Here is a 20,000-nt window from a genome sequence, read left to right as displayed (position 1 = left end):
TAACGAATTTACGATACGAAACTAAATCGTTGGACCAAACGAATGCCGCATGCGTACGATAAAGCTTCGGGTGCGAAGTGGCCGAACGAAGGCACGCCACCACGTAAGATGCATGATGGGAGGGATGCTGTCCAATAGGAGAGAAGGATCTCATGGCTTGGCTAGCATCAGGAACCAATGGAAGAGCAGGAGGATGGTGGCGAGTCTACTAGAACTTAGATGGCAGCGCGCGGCATGAGTTTCAAAATTGTTATTGGGCGAATCTCGGACTTTCAGAAACCTTTCGTATCTTGAAAACTTTTCGTATGTAGAGCAGTAAAATTTTTCGTGTCAGCTTTCGTATCTCAAGTTTTTCGTAAGTTGAGCCTTTCGTATCTCGAGGTACCACTGTATATATATATATATATGTATATATATATATATATATATATAAATATATATATATATATAGATATATATATATATATCTATATATATATATATATTATATATATATATATAATTATATACATATATTATAGCTATATATCGTATGTATGAATAACTTGATCACAAAATATTTAAAACATGATGCTATGTATAAATAAAGGTAATACCAAGGAAAATGAAAAAATGAGAACTACAGATAGGGAAGACTGGTCAGAACAATGAAAAACACAGTACAGGTAAGCATATACAAACGGGCATTACAAGACTAACAAAAGGTCCAATTCACTTTAAAGAAACGAAAAAATACCCGTGGACTATATTAAAGATTTAAAAACAGCCACCCACACATGGTCACAGGTAATTTAGTAATAAAACAGTACATTTTGAAAACAAAGAGGCATATGTGTCCGGACAGTATAAATTTAGTAAAATCCTGAGGGCTAGATTAAGGATTTAAGAGTAGTGCGGTCAACCACACTGAACAAAGGCAATTTAATTCGAAAAACATTACACTTTTGTATTAGTAACATGAAATTTACAAAAGTGTTCAGACAATGAGTGAGAAATGAACATAAGATATAAATATAGGGAGCATGAGAGAAAGAAAAGAAATAATTAAAAACATGTGGGACTAATTATTTAATAGTTAATTTATTTATTTTAAGGTCCATCATAAACATTTTACAAATATATGGGTCCAATTCTTACAATCCCAGACTATGCCTTAGATTTTTTTTATTAGTGCTTTGTATAATTGCGGATTCCAATAAATTTCTTGAAACATAATCATTAGACTTAGCAATTACTGAGCTATTGCCCCAATTGATGCAATGAGATTTTTTGCTCAGATGGATAAATAGTGCATATGAAGTCTGGGCTGTTCTAACTGAATACATATGCTGCTTTATTCATACATCTAAATCTTTGCTTGATTGACCAACATAAAAAGACAGTCAATTCTTACAAGGAACTTTGTAAATGATTTTGTTATTTGTATGCATAGTTTGTACAGTACTGTGAAGTGACAAAGTAGGGGAAATAAGGGTGAAAATTTACTGATTTACATCTGTAGGCTGTTTTTCACCATATCCAGAAATTGCTGTCTATAAGGTTTGTTTGTTTGTTTGTTTGTATTGTGTTTTTACGTTGCATGGAACCAGTGGTTATTCAGCAACAGGACCAACGGCTTTACGTGACTTCCGAACCACGTCGAGAGTGAACTTCTATCACTAGATATACACATCTCTCACTCCTCAATGGAATGGCCAAGAATCGAACCCGCGCCCACCGAGGTGAGAAGCAAACACCAAACCAACCACGCCACTGAGGCGCTGCTGTCTGTAAGGGCTTGGGTGTATTATTGCAGATAAATGAGGGATTACGTACTTTATTTATGAAATTATGCAGCCCTAGAGAATTGGTCTCTAAAGGCCATATTTCTTTTACCTTGGAGCTTCAAGCACCATCAACCCAGATAGATGTTCTTAAGAACTGTTGATATATCAGGTTATTTTATGTGCCTGGTTTCATAACTAAGACTCAAGGAACTTCCTCATTCCGGCCCCAGTTAGCGGCCAACTTTCTTATTCATGCCTTACTTGTAAAACTTTTTAAGTCATAAGGTTTTACCTCACCTTGCGACGGCAGTTGTTCATATGCAAACAAGCCTTCAGTCTTAGCAATAGGATAATTTCTATCGCCTAGCTGGATCCGGTTAAAAAGTAGATGAAAGCAAGAAATCTTGTGATATCTAGCAACGCATGCATAGCTCGGGTGAGGAGAGACCACACTGCTACGCCAGTCTTTCTTTAGCCACCTGGGCGAGAGTCGTTTTAACCTCTCTTGGCCTTTTCCCAGTTCATTGCCCATTTCACTTGTGTTTAGTGTGTGTGTGTGTTTGGCGGATATTATGGCTTCTTCTGCTGCTTCTCGGCCTCGTCAACGTATGTGCCCCGGAGTTCCAGGTTTTCCGTGTTCTCATTTTTTGGCTTCGGCGGCAACTGACCCCAACTTCATGTGCAGTAGGGGTCGTTCCAATTTTTGTACTATAACAAATCCTTGCAAGGAATGTCGGGCATGGCCTAAAGAGCAGTGGAAGTCATTTTATGGCAAGAGAGAACATCGGAAGGTTTCATCTCTTCCTACTTGGGAGGTTTTTTCGCCTCTTCTCGATACTTCGTCTCCTGTGGTAGTCAACCCCCAGAGTAGCGTTGTTCCTGTTTCTCCTTCCTTTTCTTCCATTGATTCGTCGCTGGAAGTATCGGGAGGCCACCTGATGTTTGTAATGTAGCCCCTCTTCCTCGGGAGTTAATTTGATTCCCAAGAAGGGGGGGGGGGGGGGCTTTTTCATCAATCTCTTTTCTTCCAGAGTTGGAGGCGTCCAAAATGGTGGCGAATGGAAGACGCTTGTGCTAGTGGGTCCCCCGTCCTTGGAGGGGTTGCTAGCGCATTTTATGGAGACTCGCACCCCCCTCCCCGGACTGGCCAGGCCATTCCCCCTCCTCCCGGCCTCGTCTTCGTGTCCTTGGAGGGGTTGCTAGCGCATTTTGTGGAGGCTCGCACCCCCCTCCCCGGACTGGCCAGGCCATTCCCCCTCCTCCCGGCCTCGTCTTCATGGGTAGCCGAGGTCGGCCATCTTGTATTGCTCCGCCAGTGACTACTGCCGCCTCTTCGAGTCGGAGAGACGCCGTGGTGTCAGCCCCGTTGATGACGTCACAGGATCCTGTCTTTGTGTATTCCTCCGCCAGTGGCGTCTGATTCCCCCTCGCATTGAGGGGAAGCCGTAATGTCACCACCACTTGTGACGTCACTCCCATCGATGACATCTCTCCCAGTCGTCTCCTCTGATCTGCCTCTCTCGGCCGTAACGTCATCCGTGCTGCCCAGTTCACTTCATGACCCTTGTCCTCGGAGCCTTCTGTGGCACATCAGTCTGAGGTTATATGCCAGGCAGTGCTTCAGAGGTTGGACTTTATTTTGGATGTGAAGTTGAATGCCTTATCGGTTGGGAGGACTGGTAGGAAACGTGTTGCTTCATCCCCGCCTCCTGAGAAGAATTCGCATAAGAAACCAGTGCTGTCTTCCTCTCCCTCTTCCCCCTCTACGCCCCGTCAGTGTATCAAGCATTGGAGGGTTAAGGACTTTGCCCCTTCTTCACCTACGAGGGAGGAGCAACGCGGACATGTTCCCGAAAGTGTTGGTGTTTCGGGCAATGTTAGTGTTCCTTCCATTGTGCAATCTGCAGGGGATGCTTCGTCCTCAGCTTCGAATAACAGGGGTGGTTCACCCTCTTTCCCCGTCCGTGCACATCGCCAGCATGTTGCAACCTCCTCCGTCCATGTTCGTACGTGTGCCACGTCCATGACCATTCATAGGCATGTTAATGAGTCATCTGTTGGGGTAAGTGATGTTCCTAGTTCGTCTCAGAAGCCAACGCATGGACCCAGCCCAGACAGGTTAGTTGGGGTTTCGGGCTGTTTGGCTGTTAACCCTTCCATTAATATTAGTGGGGAAGGTGCCTTAGAGGAGCCTGCACATCCTTCTCGTCGTCGGTCTCCGTTGCCGGAGCAGGAGGAGGGAGACACACAAGAGTTCTTGTCTTCCTTTTTGGAAGTTGTTGATCTCATTCGGAGGCTTAACAATTTGGAAAGTAGGACTCAGGCTCGGTCGTCTTACACTCCTTCTTGCTTGGAAGCCTTAGTGGGAGCTACTCAGGACCCCAAATCGTCTCTTCAGCTTCCTTTGCCGGGGCACGTTCAGGCGGTCTTGCAGAAGGTTAATGCCTGTTTCAGACCGGGACAGTTTGTTTCGCTCGAGAGGCTCTACCAAGCTACTACCTCCGCCTCTCACGAGACATAGGAAGTACTATGCTACAAGCTCTGCTTTTTTGTTGTCGCACCATCTTAGCTCAGACGTCGTTCGCATGAAGCCGGGATTGGCTTTGGAGCAGGTGAGGTCGGTGGCTCTGTCCTTGTCTCCGCAAGATGCCTCAGCATTGGAATCTACGGCAGCCTCCATGTTGCAGATGGTTTCTTGGCTGGACTTCTGGTCTGTGGTTATTGCCAAGATAGCTTCCAACAGGTCCCTGGAAGGGTTGGTGAGTGCATCCTCGCTTGCCAGTCTGTTGCAGTCTGGGGCCAAGACATTTTCATATTTGGCTCACCTCATGCTAATTTATGGGCTAACCTTCTGATTCGAAGAGACGCGGCTTTGTCTAGGATGGAGAGATCACTCGACACAGAGTCCTTACTGGCATTGAGGAATGAAGATCTGTGAGAGTCCCAATATTTTTTTCCTCGGACAGAACTCGAGAATGCAATAGACCAGCGCTGGCTGACACCAAAGACAGACCGGTGCACCAGGCCGTGTCCAAGTCGGAGTCTCGTCCTCGGAGACGTCCGGCTCCTCCTCCTCCACCTGTCCAGCAGCAGTCAAGGCGATTGTCGCCTGGTAGGCCATCGAGGACTTTGAGTTCGGCAGGGCCTTCCTGTTCGACACAGCCTAAGTCAGAAGATCAACGTCCCTTTCGCTCTTGTTCCTTTAAGCCAAGAAGGGGCCCAAGGGCCAGAGGTAAAGGGGGCTGTTGGTAGGTTAGGCACCTCTCCCTCTCCTGCGCCATGGGTTGGAGGATGCCTGGCGGGCCATTGGGCCAAGTGGCAGAGTTATGGGGCGGAGAAGTGGGTGGTAGATGTCCTTCGGGTGGGATACCTACTGCCATTCAACTTCTCTCCTCCTCTGTTGGACAAGCTGCAGCTCAGGAAGGCATATCCTCCAGAGGCCTGGTTTCACATCAACTTCACGCCTTGACCGTCAAGGTTCACCAGTGGGCGGTCAGCAATTCGGTAGAGCTCTCAGCCTCGGTATATCCCAGGCAAACAGAATGTGGTCGCAGACAAACTCAAGTCACCGGGATCAGATCCTAGTCACAGAGTGGTCCCTTCATCAAGAGGTGGCAGACAAGCTTTTTCCAGATTTGGGGGAGACCCAGGCTGGACCTTTTTGTAACTCGCTTCAATAGGAAGCTGGAGATATTCTGTTCATTGGTTCCAGATCCTTTAGCATTGGCAGAGGATGCATTTCAACATCCGTGGGACAACCTGGAGGTATATGCCTTCCCTCTGTTTTGTTTGATCTGTCAGGTTCTTAACAGGTTAATGAGTTCACAGGGTCTCAGGATGACTTTGGTAGCCCCTCTGTGGCCTCAGGCGGAATGGTTCCCAGATCTGCTGTCGTTGTTGTCAGAGGTTACGAGGGAGATTCCCCCTTGGCAACATCTCTTGTGTCAGCCCCATGCGGAAAGGTTCCGCCAGTCAGTAGAGTCCCTGTCTCTTCACGGTTGGAGGCTATCAAGTATCTCCTCCGAGTGAGAGGCTTTTCTCAGAGAACAGCTGGGCATATGTCAGGCAGTCTTAGAAAGTCGACCTCTGCAGTTTACCAAGGCAAATGGGCGATCTACTGTGATTGGTGTTGTAAACGGGGTTTTTCTCCACTCACAACCGAGCCGCTATTCAGCGAATAGCAGACTTTTTAACCTTCCTCAGAGATGAGAAACGTTTGTCCGTTTCTGCCATTAGAGGCTACAGGGCAGCCTTGAGTTTGGTGTTACACCTTGAAGGTATTGACATCTCCTCTTCCTGGGAACTTTCCCTGCTAGTTAAGGGGTTTAAGCAGTTGAGTTCTCCTAGAGAGCTCAAGCCTCCGACATGGGATGTTTCCCTGGTTCTTAAGAGCTTCACTAAGAGTCCATATGAGCCCTTGCGTTGCTCATCTGGCAGGAACCTGACGCTCAAGACAGTTTTCCTTCTGGCCTTGGCATCTTGCAAGAGGGTAGGAGAGCTCCACGGTCTGAGCTATGAGGTGAAGCACACCAGTGGTTAGGGGTCGATGTCCTCCGAATTTGTCCTGGAATTCGTGGCCAAGACCCAAAATCCCTCTGTGCATGATGACAGGTTAACTTCGTTTTCCATTCCATCACTGAATGGCTTTGTGGGTGGTGATGCTCAAGAGCTTTTTTTTGTGCCCTGTCCAGGCCCTGTGTTGCTATCTTAAAAGGACTCGGCACCTTAGACCAGGCTGCCGCAGACTTTTTGTTAGCACAGGCCGTACAAAGAAAGAGGTGTCTAAGAATACTATCTCTTTTTGGATACGGGAAGCCATCAGACAGGCATACTTGACTCTTGATGATTCCACCACCACGTCTGTGCAGGCTAGAGCGCATGAAATTAGAGGTATTGGTCCCTCTCTGGCTTTCAGAAAGAACTTGGCTGTACATAGAGTGCTGAGCGCTGGTACTTGGTTACGCCAGTCCACATTCACCTCCTCCTATCTTAAGGATGTAGCCCACAGATCTGCGGACATGTTTTCCCTGGGTCCTGTGGTGGCTGCCCAACAGGTTGTGTAACTCATAGTTGCCCTTAACAGGGTACCTTTGTATCTTACCTAAGATGATTGTGTGGATGAGAGAATGAGTGAGTTGGCTGGTCTCCTTCTTTCTCTTGTACCTTTCCTTCTTCCTTCAGCCGGTTTAAGGAATAGACACATCATTTGCTGGACTGGTCTGATACAGGTGAGTAAGGTAGTCATACTGATAGTGTGGTCGTGTAATATACAAACATCTTACCCGCTATTTGGTAGCATATGCTCCACTCCTTGGCATGGAGGGGTTGGGAGAAATACAAACCCTGGTGTCTTGGTTTGTTATTGGACAGTCAAAGTTTCTCTTTGATTCCCTATACAATGGTTCTCCCATGTATCATTGTACGTCACTCAGGTTCTGAGTGGTTAGATATCAATTTAAGTAGCTTCTCAACGGACTTCAGTCCCTCTCCAGAAATCATTTCTTCTGGGAGCTGGACTGATGGATAGGCCCCTAGCAAGTCTAGGATGTCTTTTACCTCCCTCCAAGTATGAGTCTATCCTATTGTTAAGACCGAAGGTTTGTTCGCTTATGAACAAATGACAAATTTTCTAAGACAATTTGTATTTTTCACAGCTACAAACCTAAGGTCTTAACGTTATACTGCCCGCTTCTAGCCGCCCCTCTGTTTGTTAAGTCAACCTGAGTATGAAAAGACTGGCGTAGCAGCGTGGTCCTTGACCACTCCTCACCCAAGCTACGCATGCATTGCCAGATATCACAAGATTCCTTGCATTCATCTGCTTTTTAACCAGATCCAGCCAGGCGCTAGAAATTATCCTTTGTTAAGACCTCAGGTTTATATCTATGAAAAATACAAATTGTCTTAAGAAAATTTGTCATTTTTGGGTAGTTTTATCCTGTGGAATGATGCACTGCAAAGTTATAAGCACTGTCTTCAAAGGTATTTTGTTTTCCTGTTCTTCCTTTCTTAGTGTCAGGCATCAAAATTAAGTCAAAAGTCATGAAGTCAGTACAATAGCAACTTTGATTGCTTTTAAGGTTAATACAAATGTGAACTCCTTTGAATTCTGTTCTTAATGTGGCCACATGAAAGTCTCGTGGTTTTTTTTTGTATTAGGCTTCAGGGGACATAATTAAAATTTTAAACTACTATTCAGTTAGCCCTTTGGTAATAGTAGTCAAGTTCTTGACCTAAAGAAGAAGGTAAAAGAAAATATATTTATCATTTGCATTATGCAACCTTTGAACCTTTGGCTTAGAAATCTGGGGTATCTGCTAATATGCCCTATAAGTAGCACATTAGCATTTCCTATCATTATTGTACCCTCTCATAAGATCATAGTACAACCCACAGATTTATTAAAATGACCCAGTCAGCATCCTGACCCTTTGTGAACAACAAGGTTACTGTTCTATCTATTATCTTTGTGTTCAAGGTACTTTGGTCCTGTGCCCCTACAGGTTCAGAATGTTATTGAATTTGAGAAGTGAGGCCTCCCACCTGAGTAGCTACTTGCCCTGTCATAAAGTAGTGGTGTATTAGGAAACAATCTAATTCTTTAAACTAAGAAGATGTTTTCACATAAACCAGTTACTACACGTGAAAATAATTGGCCCTCCACCATACCCATTCAATCTCCAGCTGGTTCAGACTATGCAGAAAATTACCAGTTTTCATCACTCAGGGACCTGGATGCTCATTCAGGAAGTTGGAAAAGGAGCTTTCTTCTGGAATATGTCAGGAGACCAGTGGTACCACAGAAATGATATAAAGTAATTGGTGTGTATGGAAAAAAAAAAAGATAAAATTAGTTTTAGTTTAAAAACTTGATATGCACAAGAATTGTCTCCAGTTTTTATACATCCATGCCTTGTTTACATTTGCTCAAACTGGTTTGTATTTATGGAAATTTTCAAATTTTATAACTTTTTAAGATGACTGTACATTATAACCTATATATTTTACCAACAGACCGGATGTATCCCGTATTTATGTGAATGTTGGCCTTGGCATTCACATTGAGCTGACATTAGAGGAGGCCCTGGTATTTATTGATAAAAGGTTGAAGATACTGAATGAGAAAGTGTCAACCTCCACAAAGAAGAGTGCTAAAATTAAAGGGGACATTAGATATGTGTATGAACTTCTCAGACAGCTACAAGGCTTAGACACAAGTTAAACTGCTGCCATTGGTCTCATACAGATGATAAGTTTTGTCAGAAAGTGCTTACTACTCAATGGTGCGGAAGAAAATGGCTGTACCTGTTGAAAGAGTTCCTGTAAATGTATTCAAAGTATTTCTTGCTTCTCTGACTGCATTTTTAATACTGTGGTTTGTTCCATTGTTGTTGGGAAAGTACACTGATGTCACTTATCCTTATATTGCCCGTAAAGACATAATTTACGAATTAGTAGGACTAATTGGTGATGCAGGAAAAGGTATTCGTTGGTGCCCGCCAATTTCACCTTACATTGAGGAGACAGTCCATCTAATTGATGTTGAATTTGACTCACTAATTGAAGAGGAACTTGTGAAAAAGTATAAAATACAACCAGGTGGATCATGGAAGCCACAAGAATGCCTTTCACGTTATCAGGTGAGTGTAATTCAATTTCCTTTTTCTCTTACATTCAGTTTTTCTGCTAACTTTGTATCTATGAAACTAGAATTTCATATAAGTAACTTTCCAAGTAATTGCATAGCTATAGGTTCTAACTCGTGCAACAAGCCCCACCCACTAACGGAAGTACTGGAAACTACTTAACAGAAAACCTCATTCTGTTTCTGCCAACGCTCGAGTAAACATTGGGTGGATGTTTGCAGCACCTTTTGTTCACTAGGTTTCTGTTGAGTAACTGGATTCAGTGAAGTATTATTGCTTATTTCTGGTAGTGTAGTTGCTGTTTTTGTCCTCAGGGGTTACCCTTTCTATCCAGAGCTCTATGGTGACCAAACTAATGTCATAGAATTCTCTTAACTGGTCCTCTGGCCAGGTATTGTGTTGTAATGATAAACATTATAACACATGATAGCGTATAAATGAACTCTGGAAAAGAGGGCTCTTTCTCTTATCCTCAGCAAATACTAATACCAAGTTTACCTACATCAAAACAGCAAGAAGTGATTATGAGCATACACACAGTCATATTGTTTACATACAACTAAAATCTTACCAAAACACCATTCCCTTTCTGGTAGATCAAGAAACCAAAGTTCAGAGAAGTCTGTTATTTGCTTATTGATTCAGCTAAGTGCATAATTTCAAGTTCCAGTAAAAATGGTTTAGTTTAGACTGTGGAACAATGATATAGTGTGTGGGAAAAGCCATATTGGCATATTTTGCCAGCACAATCTGTTCTTCTTACGATTTATGATCGTTAGGCAAGATCTGAGAATGTTATTCTTCGCTTATTAATTTCATTCCCAAGGTTCATGGAAACATATACAGTGTTCCCCCCGTATTCGTGGGGGATGCGTACCAGACACCCCCGTGAATAGTAAAAACCCACGAATAGTTAAAACCACCACTAAAAATGCTTATAACTGCCTATCTTGAAAGTTCAGATACCAAATGTATACCTTAGATAACATCCTACTTCAAATATACCTAAAATTACTAACCTGTTACTGTATTAATCTTTGAGGTTATATTATTAATATCATTTCAAAGTGATCTTAAACATTCTACCATTAAAAATATATACCTACAGCCAATAAGAGAGAGAGAGAGAGAGAGAGAGAGAGAGAGAGAGAGAGAGAGAGAGAGAGAGAGAGAGACCATTGAATGGCAATATCATATATCTGACCATCAAGAGTGAAATTATGAATTATTTCTGAGACAGAAAGAATAATAATGGAGAGAGAGAGAGAGAGAGAGAGAGAGAGAGAGAGAGAGAGAGAGAGAGAGAGAGAGAGAGAGAGAGAATAACTCCTAGACTCCGACGCCTTCTCCTCTGCCAATTCATATATCCAACTGCCATTTACCTTCCTCCAAGTGGATAAAAAGACTGGGAATTGCTATTTTTTTATTAATCTTATTAATATTTGAATATTAGTTGTAAGGTAAATCATTTAATTATTTATACTACAAAACAAATAAACATACGTAAGTAAGAGAGAGAGAGAGCTGTTATTGTTATTGTTTAATATCATTATTTGAAAACTAGTTCGTACTGTATATTATTATTTTACCATAAAATGTAGTAATGTCTTTAAAGATATGCATACACTTCCAGCCCAAACTAAATGCGAGAGTTACCACTGTAACATACATATTTCTCGTGTGGCAAAAGAGAGAGAGAGAGAGAGAGAGAGAGGGTTGTCCTTATTTAAAAGAGGGAAATGGATAGATTATTGTATTTCTTTAAAATACTATCACATATGAATTTTTAAATTAGTTATGTTATTAGTATTATGCAAAAATATTACTAAACATATACACATGTACCATAGAAATTCTCTCATCTCGGTAAAAGAGAGAGAGAGAAAGAGAGAGAAATGACATGATCTTGAATGGGCAACACACTCCCCCTCCTGTCACATTACTTGATATATTTGACAGCTGTTGGACCCCAGCCATCTCAGCTTGGCTACAAGATGTGGGATAGAATGGATTTTCTTTCATTCTTACATAATTTTTTTTATATATAAACTGAAATCTTGCAAATTCACTTTATTTTCTTTGATGAATTTATATTATTGCTGTTTACATTAACCCTCTTACGCCGATTGGATATATTAAACATCGAGATAAATTGTCTCCCGGGTGCTGATTGGACATATTAAACGTCGACATAAAAAAGTTTTTTAAAAATTCGCGGAAAAATACTTATTGGCCTACCAGGCAAAAACTTTTAAATCACGTGCCTTGGGGGATGCTGGGAGCTCACGGATCAAGGTATTGTTTTGTTTACAATCGTTACGCAGGCACGCAAGTGCGAATTTCTTCTTTCTTAAATCGCACTAAAAGTACCGTGACATCTCGGAAATTATTTTGTCACTTTGACATAATTTTTGCACCATTTTAAATTAGCCGTTACATGGAGTATTATATATGAAAATGTGTGAAATTTCATGTAGAATACAACAAAAAACAACTCATGGTTGTAGCTTTTATCAGTTTTGAAATATTTTCATATAAATAACGATAAGTGCCAAAATTTCAACCTTCGGTCAAATTTGACTCTACCGAAATGGTCGAAAAATGCAATTGTAAGCTAAAACTCTTATATTCTAGTAATAATCAATCATTTACCTTCATTTTGCAACGAATTGGACGTCTCTAGCACAATATTTCGATTTATGGTGAATTTATGAAAAAAAACTTTTTCCTTACGTCCGCGCGGTAACTCTTCCGATAAATTTTTTCGTCCGATTGTCGTAATGTTTGCACCATTTTAAATTTGCCGTTACATAAAGTTTTATATATGGAAATGTGCGCAATTTCATACACAGTACAACTAAAAACAACCCATGGTTGTAGCTTTTATCAGTTTTGAAATATTTTCATATAAATAATGATAAGTGCCAAAATTTCAACCTTCGGTCAACTTTGACTACCGAAATGGTTGAAAAACGCAATTGTAAGCTAAAACTCTTATATTCTAGTATTATTCAATCATTTACCTTCATTTTGAAACAAATTTGAAGTCTCTAGCACAACATTTTGATTTATGGTGAATTTATGAAAAAAAAAAAAAAAATCCTTATGTCCACGCAGTAACTCTTCCAAAAAAAAATCAGAAATTTTTTCTTGCGATTGTCGTAACGTTTGCACCATTTTAAATTAGCCGTTACATAAAGTTTTGTATATGAAAATGTGTGCAATTTCATGTAGAATACAATAAAAAATTATTGAAGGTTGCAGCTTTTCTCATTTTCGAAATATTTGCATATAAATCACGATAAATAGAAAAAAAACCACGTTTGGTCAACTTTGACTCTACCGAAATAGTCGAATAAAACGCAATTGTAAGCTAAAACTCTTACACTCTAGTAATATTCAGTCATTTATCTTCATTTTTAAATAAATTTGAAATCTCTAGCACAATATTTAGATTTATGGTGAATTTAAAAAAAAAAACTTTCCTTCCCTCCGCGCGCAGATTCTCCGCCGCAAATCTCCGAAATGCATATGTCGCATTCTCGTTATATTTGCTCCGTTTCATATTAGGCATTTCATAGAGTTTTATATATGAAAATGCGCGCAATTTCATGTAGAATACAACAAAAAATAATTGAAGGTTGTAGCTTTTCTCATTTTTGAAATATTTGCATATAAAAAAAATATATAAAAATTCGACATTTGGCCAACTTTAACTCCTTGGAAATGGTCGAAAACTCCAGTTGTAAGCTAAAACTCTTATAGTATAGTAATATTCAATCATTTATCTTAATTTTGAAACAAATTGAAAGTCTCTAGAACAATATTTAGATTTATGGTGAATTTAAAAAAAAAAACATTTTTTTACATCCTCGTGTTACGAATTCATGCATCATTTTGTGATAATATTTCTTCTGTGTTGCTTTGATTGTTTTACAATATGTTATATACCAAAATGATTGCAATTTAGTGTACAAAACAACGAAAAAAAATTAACTCGTTAGCTTTAACAGTTTTGCTCACAGCGCGATTTGAATACAATTATATATGAAATTTTATTTTGGGGCTATCATATATCGTATTATTTATGTATGATAATGATATTTTTTCATTTCTGATGGTTGCATACTAAACTTCAGGCAATGACAAAAAAAGGAGCCAAAACTGAACTCTTAATCTTTAAAACTAAGCGCGCTGTGATTTTTTGAAAAAAATATTTTTTCCGCTTCAGCGCTCACTCCGAGACCCCCCTCGGCATACGGGAGACGATTTTTACTATACCCCTTCGGCGTAAGAGGGTTAATATTGATATCTGATAATTATTCATTTATTTATCATACAAAAACATACATCTCTGTAAGAGAGAGAGAGAGAGAGAGAGAGAGAGAGATTATCGTAGTATTTCTGTAAAATACTTTCACATATGATTTTTGTAATTACAGTTATTATTAATATTATTATTATTATTATTATTATTATTTGAAAATATTACTAAACATATTAGACATACGTGTACCATAAAAATCTCTCATCTCAGTAAAGAGAGAGAGAGAGAACACACTCCCTCCCCTCCTGTCACATTACTTGATATATTTGACAGCTGTTGGACCTCAGCTTGGACCTGAAGTTTGAAAGAAATATGCTGAAGTCTGGGATTTCCTTCATTCTTACATAATTTTTAAAATTTATTAACTAAAAATCTTCCTAATTCTCTGTAGTATTTTCTTTAACCCATGAGGTGCTGGGGGGATGCCACTTAAGGATGATGGCAATATTATGCATTTCCAACTTATCAACCTTATCACCTAGTATTATACAATGTTGAAATTGGCATTTTTCACAGATGAATGATCTATAAAAAAAATATAAGATACTTTTAAAAATTTATATTTAAAATTATTGTTTTTTGGAAAGAAAAAAATTTTCAGAAACAAGTTTTTATTATTGGAAGGCGCTGTACAGTATTTTCACACCCAATTCCAATTTTTTTCATTCCAAAATTACTCCTTATATACTGAGGAAATACCTGAAAAAAAATGAAAAATATACACTAGTTATTAATTGGCTAGATGGGGTTATATGCATGTGTATTTTACTGTCATATGCAAGCCAGCGTAAACACCAATATTACTCACTGAATAAAAATGTTATAAAACTCAAAATAACTCAAATTTTTTTCTTCTACTTACATGAGGTACAAAGATTTCTTTATTATTTATTCATTATCATTATGTTTCTTCTTTGGGCGCCCTTTCACCCGAAAATAGTGGTCCAACTCGGGCCAACACTTCTCATGAATGCCTACATTACATCCCGGGCACCAGAGTTTTGACCTTTTTGGACAGATAGCACACAATCTTAGTTTTGTCCCATCCAGTCTTGCAAACCAGTGCTGTGTTCAGGCATCCAGGTGATGAGGGACCAGTTGAGGAATTTGAAAAGTTTGACAGGCGACTACTGGAAGGTGACAAAGGTGATGCTGGGATCACTGGATAGGTATGAATTTGCTCGTCTTGGCAAAGGACTCCTACTGTCGTACGAATAAATTCGTATCTCTCGACTGGCTTATCAGTGTTTTTTTTTTATAAAGAATATATGCATTTAGCACTAAAATATCATAGATATTCATAAATATTTTCTTCCAATACCTCCTTTTAGGTCTTTGAGCAGCAAAATGATACAATTTCGTGTCACTCAAGTCCACCCCTCCCATCCCCATGTTATAATCATTTATTACTTTAGGTTTCACAATATTGCCATACTTTTGGTTTAGTGTTACATTTTTGGCATGTGAAAATGTTAGTATATATACTGGCTTACGGGAAGGTTTTTCTTTGAAGCCACAGGTAAGGACTTGGATCTTCCTTGCATACACATTGTCATCTGCCTTCAGTTTTCCATTTTTCAATATAGCTGGCAAAAACTTTGATGTTATCCTTATGGTTCCGGTAAGGGAAGTATTATGAAGCAATAAATCATTAGCAAGAGGCACTTTTGAATAAAAATTGTCTGTTACAAGATGGTAACCATTATTCAGCAGATTACTCTTCTCCATAATACTCATTACCACAGTATGTGGAAGACCTTTCTTGGATCCACTAGCATAAAAATCTCTCCCTGAATATAAGTATGTGATAAACATACCATGTACTGGCTTCACATAATTCAAATTTTTTTATACCATACCTGGAATGCCTCTTATTTGGCATATATTGAATGTACACACACGTGTTGCGCATACCTACCATACTCTCATCTAAAGATACGGTTTGCTCTGGGTGATAATGGTACTTGAACAAACTGTTACATGAATCCAAAAATGGCCTTATACAGGCCCAAGCATTGAACTGGGGATGACCTCTAGGATAGACTAGTGCATTATCACTAATATGTAAAAATCTACTAATGAGCAAGTATTCATCCCTTGCCATCGTCTCGGAAAAAAAGGGAATTCTAGTTTCTCTAGAAGTGCTCCAAAAATGCTTTACATTTTTCAAAGGAATAAGACCCATCAACAAGGACAAACCCAAAAATTTCATCATTTTGTTTCGAGTAACAGGTTTCCATCGAGAATATCGTGAATGTGGATGTGATGCCATCCATCTTCCTTCTCAGAAAGGACTTGATTGGCATATCTGTTGGTTTCAGGGACTAATTTGTTGACGATGGCATTATTCATAAATAACAACATGTACTCTATTGGATGTGCATTTTTATTAGGAGTGTTTATTGGTCCTATATGTCTGCAGAAAACTAAATTTCATACCTGAACAAGGGTTTTCAGGTGCATACACCCGCTTCCATAAGCTTCCCACATCAATATGCACATCGTTATCACTGTTACTTTCACTGTCATTGTCAGTTTCGTCAGTCATTGTAATTATTGATATCAAAATCACTTCATGATGATAATGAATCAACATCATCGTCAAAAGAAGCCATTATCTCCAAGAAGTTGCAAAATAAACAAAGAACAATAAAAGCGTTGACCGTTGCTTGAATTAAAGATACAAAAGCCCTTCCTGGCCACACACACACACACACACACACACACACACACACACACACACACACACACACACACACACACACACACCCCCCCCCCCCCCCCCCCCCCCGAAAATGAAGGTTTACAATTTTGCTACTTTTACGATGATTAAATGAAAAATGGCATCTTTTATGCTCAAGATGAGCTGAATGGTTGGTGAGACTGTTGACGTCACTCAAACAGAGCTAAGAGGAGGGGCTGATTTTACACGATATTTGAAAATAAACAATCAATAATATCGACGTACGTCCTTACACGGCATATAAAGCGTCTATTTTAGCAACGAGCCACACCTTGTGGGTTAATGAATTGATTGCTCTTTACATTATTATTAATATGAAAATTAGTGAATCACTTATCATACAAAAAACATACATCTCTGTAAGAGAGAGAGAGAGAATTATTGAGTCATTTAGACTTGAGCACAGGCCACTCGAGTCAATTAGCGGGGCACATAACCTTTTACTGATTTAGACTTGAGCACAGGCCACTCGAGTCAATTAGCGGGGCACGCAACCGGTCACTGATTGCGATTGCTTTCATTCATGATAATTTTTTAAATGATTTCTTTTTGAGTAATCGTTTATTTGGAAATTTTCAATTATATTAGAGTTGAATTTGCTTTGAGACTTAATATGAAAACGTTTGGTGATATAAACACATATGTATATTTAGAAGGGTAAGTTATTTTATGTACATACATCTGAATACAAGAAATGCTATTTCATATTTATGTAAATAATATTTGTTAATTCCTTTAACAAAGGAGAACAAAAGCAGTGTTTTTACATTACTGGTGCCGATTGGCTTTGATACTGAATGCAAAATGGCTTGTTAATATAAATTATTATTTTGGAGTTATGCATTCACTTACATTATGTTTAAATGCATGTCTGAATATGAAAGGCTGATGTATTCATATACTATTATGAATGTTTCAGGCCTAGATGCCAGTACAGACAGTCCCCGGCTTACGATGGGGGTTCCGTTCTTGAGACATGCCATAAGCCAGAAAATTGTTGAAAATCATAAGAAAACCTTACTTTTAATGCTTTGGCTGTATTAAAAACTATGTAAACTGCATCTTTATTGCATTTTTCATTAAAAAAAGCTTCAAACATTGATTATTTTGCATTTTTGGAGTCATATTTCTTCCATCAGAGGGGTGTCGCAAGCTTTGTAACCATGGAATATGAACCATAAACCTGAAAATAATTTCTGATGAATAGAATTGGAAAGCGTTGTAACCTCGGAACGTCATAAGCCGAACCTGTCGTAAGCCGGGGACTGCCTGTATTCCCTATAATAAAGTATGTAGTTAGCAATCGATTATTTATCAATAATTTTTATGAAAGTAATCAGTAACTGAGATTATCAGATGCGCCTCGCCTCTTGTCTTTCGTTTGCCGACTCCCTTCGCCTCCCAAAGCTAACGCCAATTCTCTCTTAGTACTCCTCCGATCTTTGTCATTTGCTCCCGCGCCTGGCTCCATCGCTTCCTTCCCATGCCTTTGCCAGCTTTATTTCGATTATCATGAATTATCAATGTAACAGTGAAGTGTTGTGCAGTGGAGGAGGCGATTACTTGTCCTGTGATTCTCCTAGACAAAGGTCACTGTCCCGCTCCCCCGCACCCAGAGAAGACATACCGGAGGTCCAAGGGAGGTTGGGGGGGTTGCATATAGGTAGTTGCGCCCTTAGTCGAACCTGTTGTCTGTCCCAGGTATCGACAGACAGCCGCTGGAAAGGCATATTTCTGGATGTGTCAGAGGAGGTGACTATCTGGCCCCTCGGATAACCTAGACTTAAAGTCACCGTCTTGCTCCTCCTCACGGCCAACATCTGCCTAGGAGAGGACATACTGGTAGTCGAAGGGAGTCCGAGGGGGTTGCCCCTGGTAGTTGCCCCTCGGTCGAACCTGTAGCTTTTCCCAGGTATTGGCAGACAGCCATTTAAAAGGCATCTTGTTGGATGTGTAGTGAGGAGGATTTTTTTTTTTTTTTTTTTTTTTTTCATCCCCGGGTCGAACCTGTCATGAGTTATAGGTTTCGACCGAGTGCTGTTGAGCAGGCATATCGTAGTGTAGAGTTGTTGTCCAATTCCAGTAGTACGTCACATAACAGATCACATCGATGGCGTTAATCTTTGGTGTCTCGACCTCTGAAGAGGTATTATTTAGTCGATGAGGCCTCATACCCTTTAGTCATGTTTGTCCAACTCCTCACAATCTGTGTTCAACTCGAGACTCGGTTGAATTAAATTAACTCACAATCGATGTTCGAGACTCGATCGATGTTCGACTTGTGACTCAGTTGATCTGACTCTCAGTCAATTTTTTACTCATGATTTGGCCGATTCGACTCACAATCGACATTCGACTCGCGACTTGGTTGTTCCTACTCTGTCAATTTTCGAATCATGCCTTGGCCGATGAGACTTACAATTGATGTTTGACTCGCGACTCAACTGATTTGACTCTTAGTCGATTTTAGACTCGCCACTCAGCTGATTCAACTGAAGGGAGTCCGTTGGGGGTTTATTCCCCCTCTGTCAAAATTGTCATACTTTGTTAGGTTTCGACTGAATGCCACTGGAAAGGCGTTTAGAGAGTGGTGCTCAGTAGGCATCAGATCAAAGGACGGTTACTTATTTTACCTAATTAGTATATTAAATGCCCTGTGCTAGCTCCTAGACATTGGAAGCATCTTAAGTGAATTTTTGCTTCCGATAGCCATTCCTCCACAGGCGTTCGCAGCTAGGTGTGTCGACTCGCTCACCTTCACAATGATGTTAAAGGTAGAGACGCAGGCTTGTCTGCTGTTAGGAAGTGAATTAGAATTCTGCTCCTGCTTTTGTATATTTGAGCCTTCTCAAATACTTTTGTCATAGACGCTCATCAGAATAATTACCGACTCTCATGATGAACACCAGGTATTAGCACCTAGCCGCTTGAATCTCTCGTATCAGGCATTTATTGTCGAGCGAATCCATGTACAGGCGCTCTGCGCCATATGAGGTGTCCACTCCCTTGCTTCAGCTCGTTAGGCATTTTCCACGCCTGACCTGGCACAAGCTGTTGAAAGTCTGGCGCTGCCTGTTGAACGCCCGAAGACACTAGGGGATCTTTTGTTAGCCGCCATTCGAACAGAAATTTTTTATCACTAAGACAGACGTGTGGCGAGAAATGGCAAGTTCTCGCAAAATTTGGCGCAGTCAACTCTACTTGACTCGCATTCCCACGATCGAACCAGTTGTACATAGAGAGAGAATGCTTTGTTTGGTGGGTTGAAACCTCTGCTTCTCCTTCGGGAAGCGTCTTTTTCGCTTAGGCGAATACGTTTTTCTAAGTATTTGGTTTGGTATCATCACGCAAGTTGATGGCGCGAGTTATCGGCCACTCTTGCTAGCTCCGAGAAGAGAGTCCAAGAACAGTCATCCTCTTTTTCCCTCTATTGCCTGAGTTACAGAACTCTACGGATTACACTCCCCAGAGTTAGGATACGAGAGACTGTTCCTGGTTTGATCTTAGGATCTTTCCAG

At 40.3% G+C, this 20,000-nt stretch overlaps 2 protein-coding genes across 6 annotated transcripts in view; both read left to right on the top strand.

The window, feature by feature from the left end:
• The window catches only part of LOC135201404 (protein UXT-like), a 74,100-nt gene extending 65,112 nt beyond the window's left edge, over window positions 1–8,988 (top strand). For all 5 annotated transcript variants that reach the window (XM_064230297.1, XM_064230296.1, XM_064230299.1 and 2 more), the window contains one exon: window positions 8,781–8,988. In XM_064230297.1, the coding sequence (XP_064086367.1) occupies window positions 8,781–8,988 (208 nt within the window). The remainder of the gene's footprint in view (window positions 1–8,780) is intronic.
• LOC135201403 (beta-1,4-galactosyltransferase 1-like) overlaps window positions 8,781–20,000 on the top strand; it is a gene marked incomplete in the record, with an annotated part of 31,056 nt that continues 19,836 nt past the window's right edge. The window contains 1 exon segment of the mRNA XM_064230294.1: window positions 8,781–9,406. Within this exon segment, the coding sequence (XP_064086364.1) occupies window positions 9,047–9,406 (360 nt within the window).

Source organism: Macrobrachium nipponense, chromosome 28 (assembly GCF_015104395.2).
Source record: "Macrobrachium nipponense isolate FS-2020 chromosome 28, ASM1510439v2, whole genome shotgun sequence".
NCBI lineage: Eukaryota > Metazoa > Arthropoda > Malacostraca > Decapoda > Palaemonidae > Macrobrachium > Macrobrachium nipponense.
This window is presented reverse-complemented; position numbering and strand designations above follow the sequence as displayed.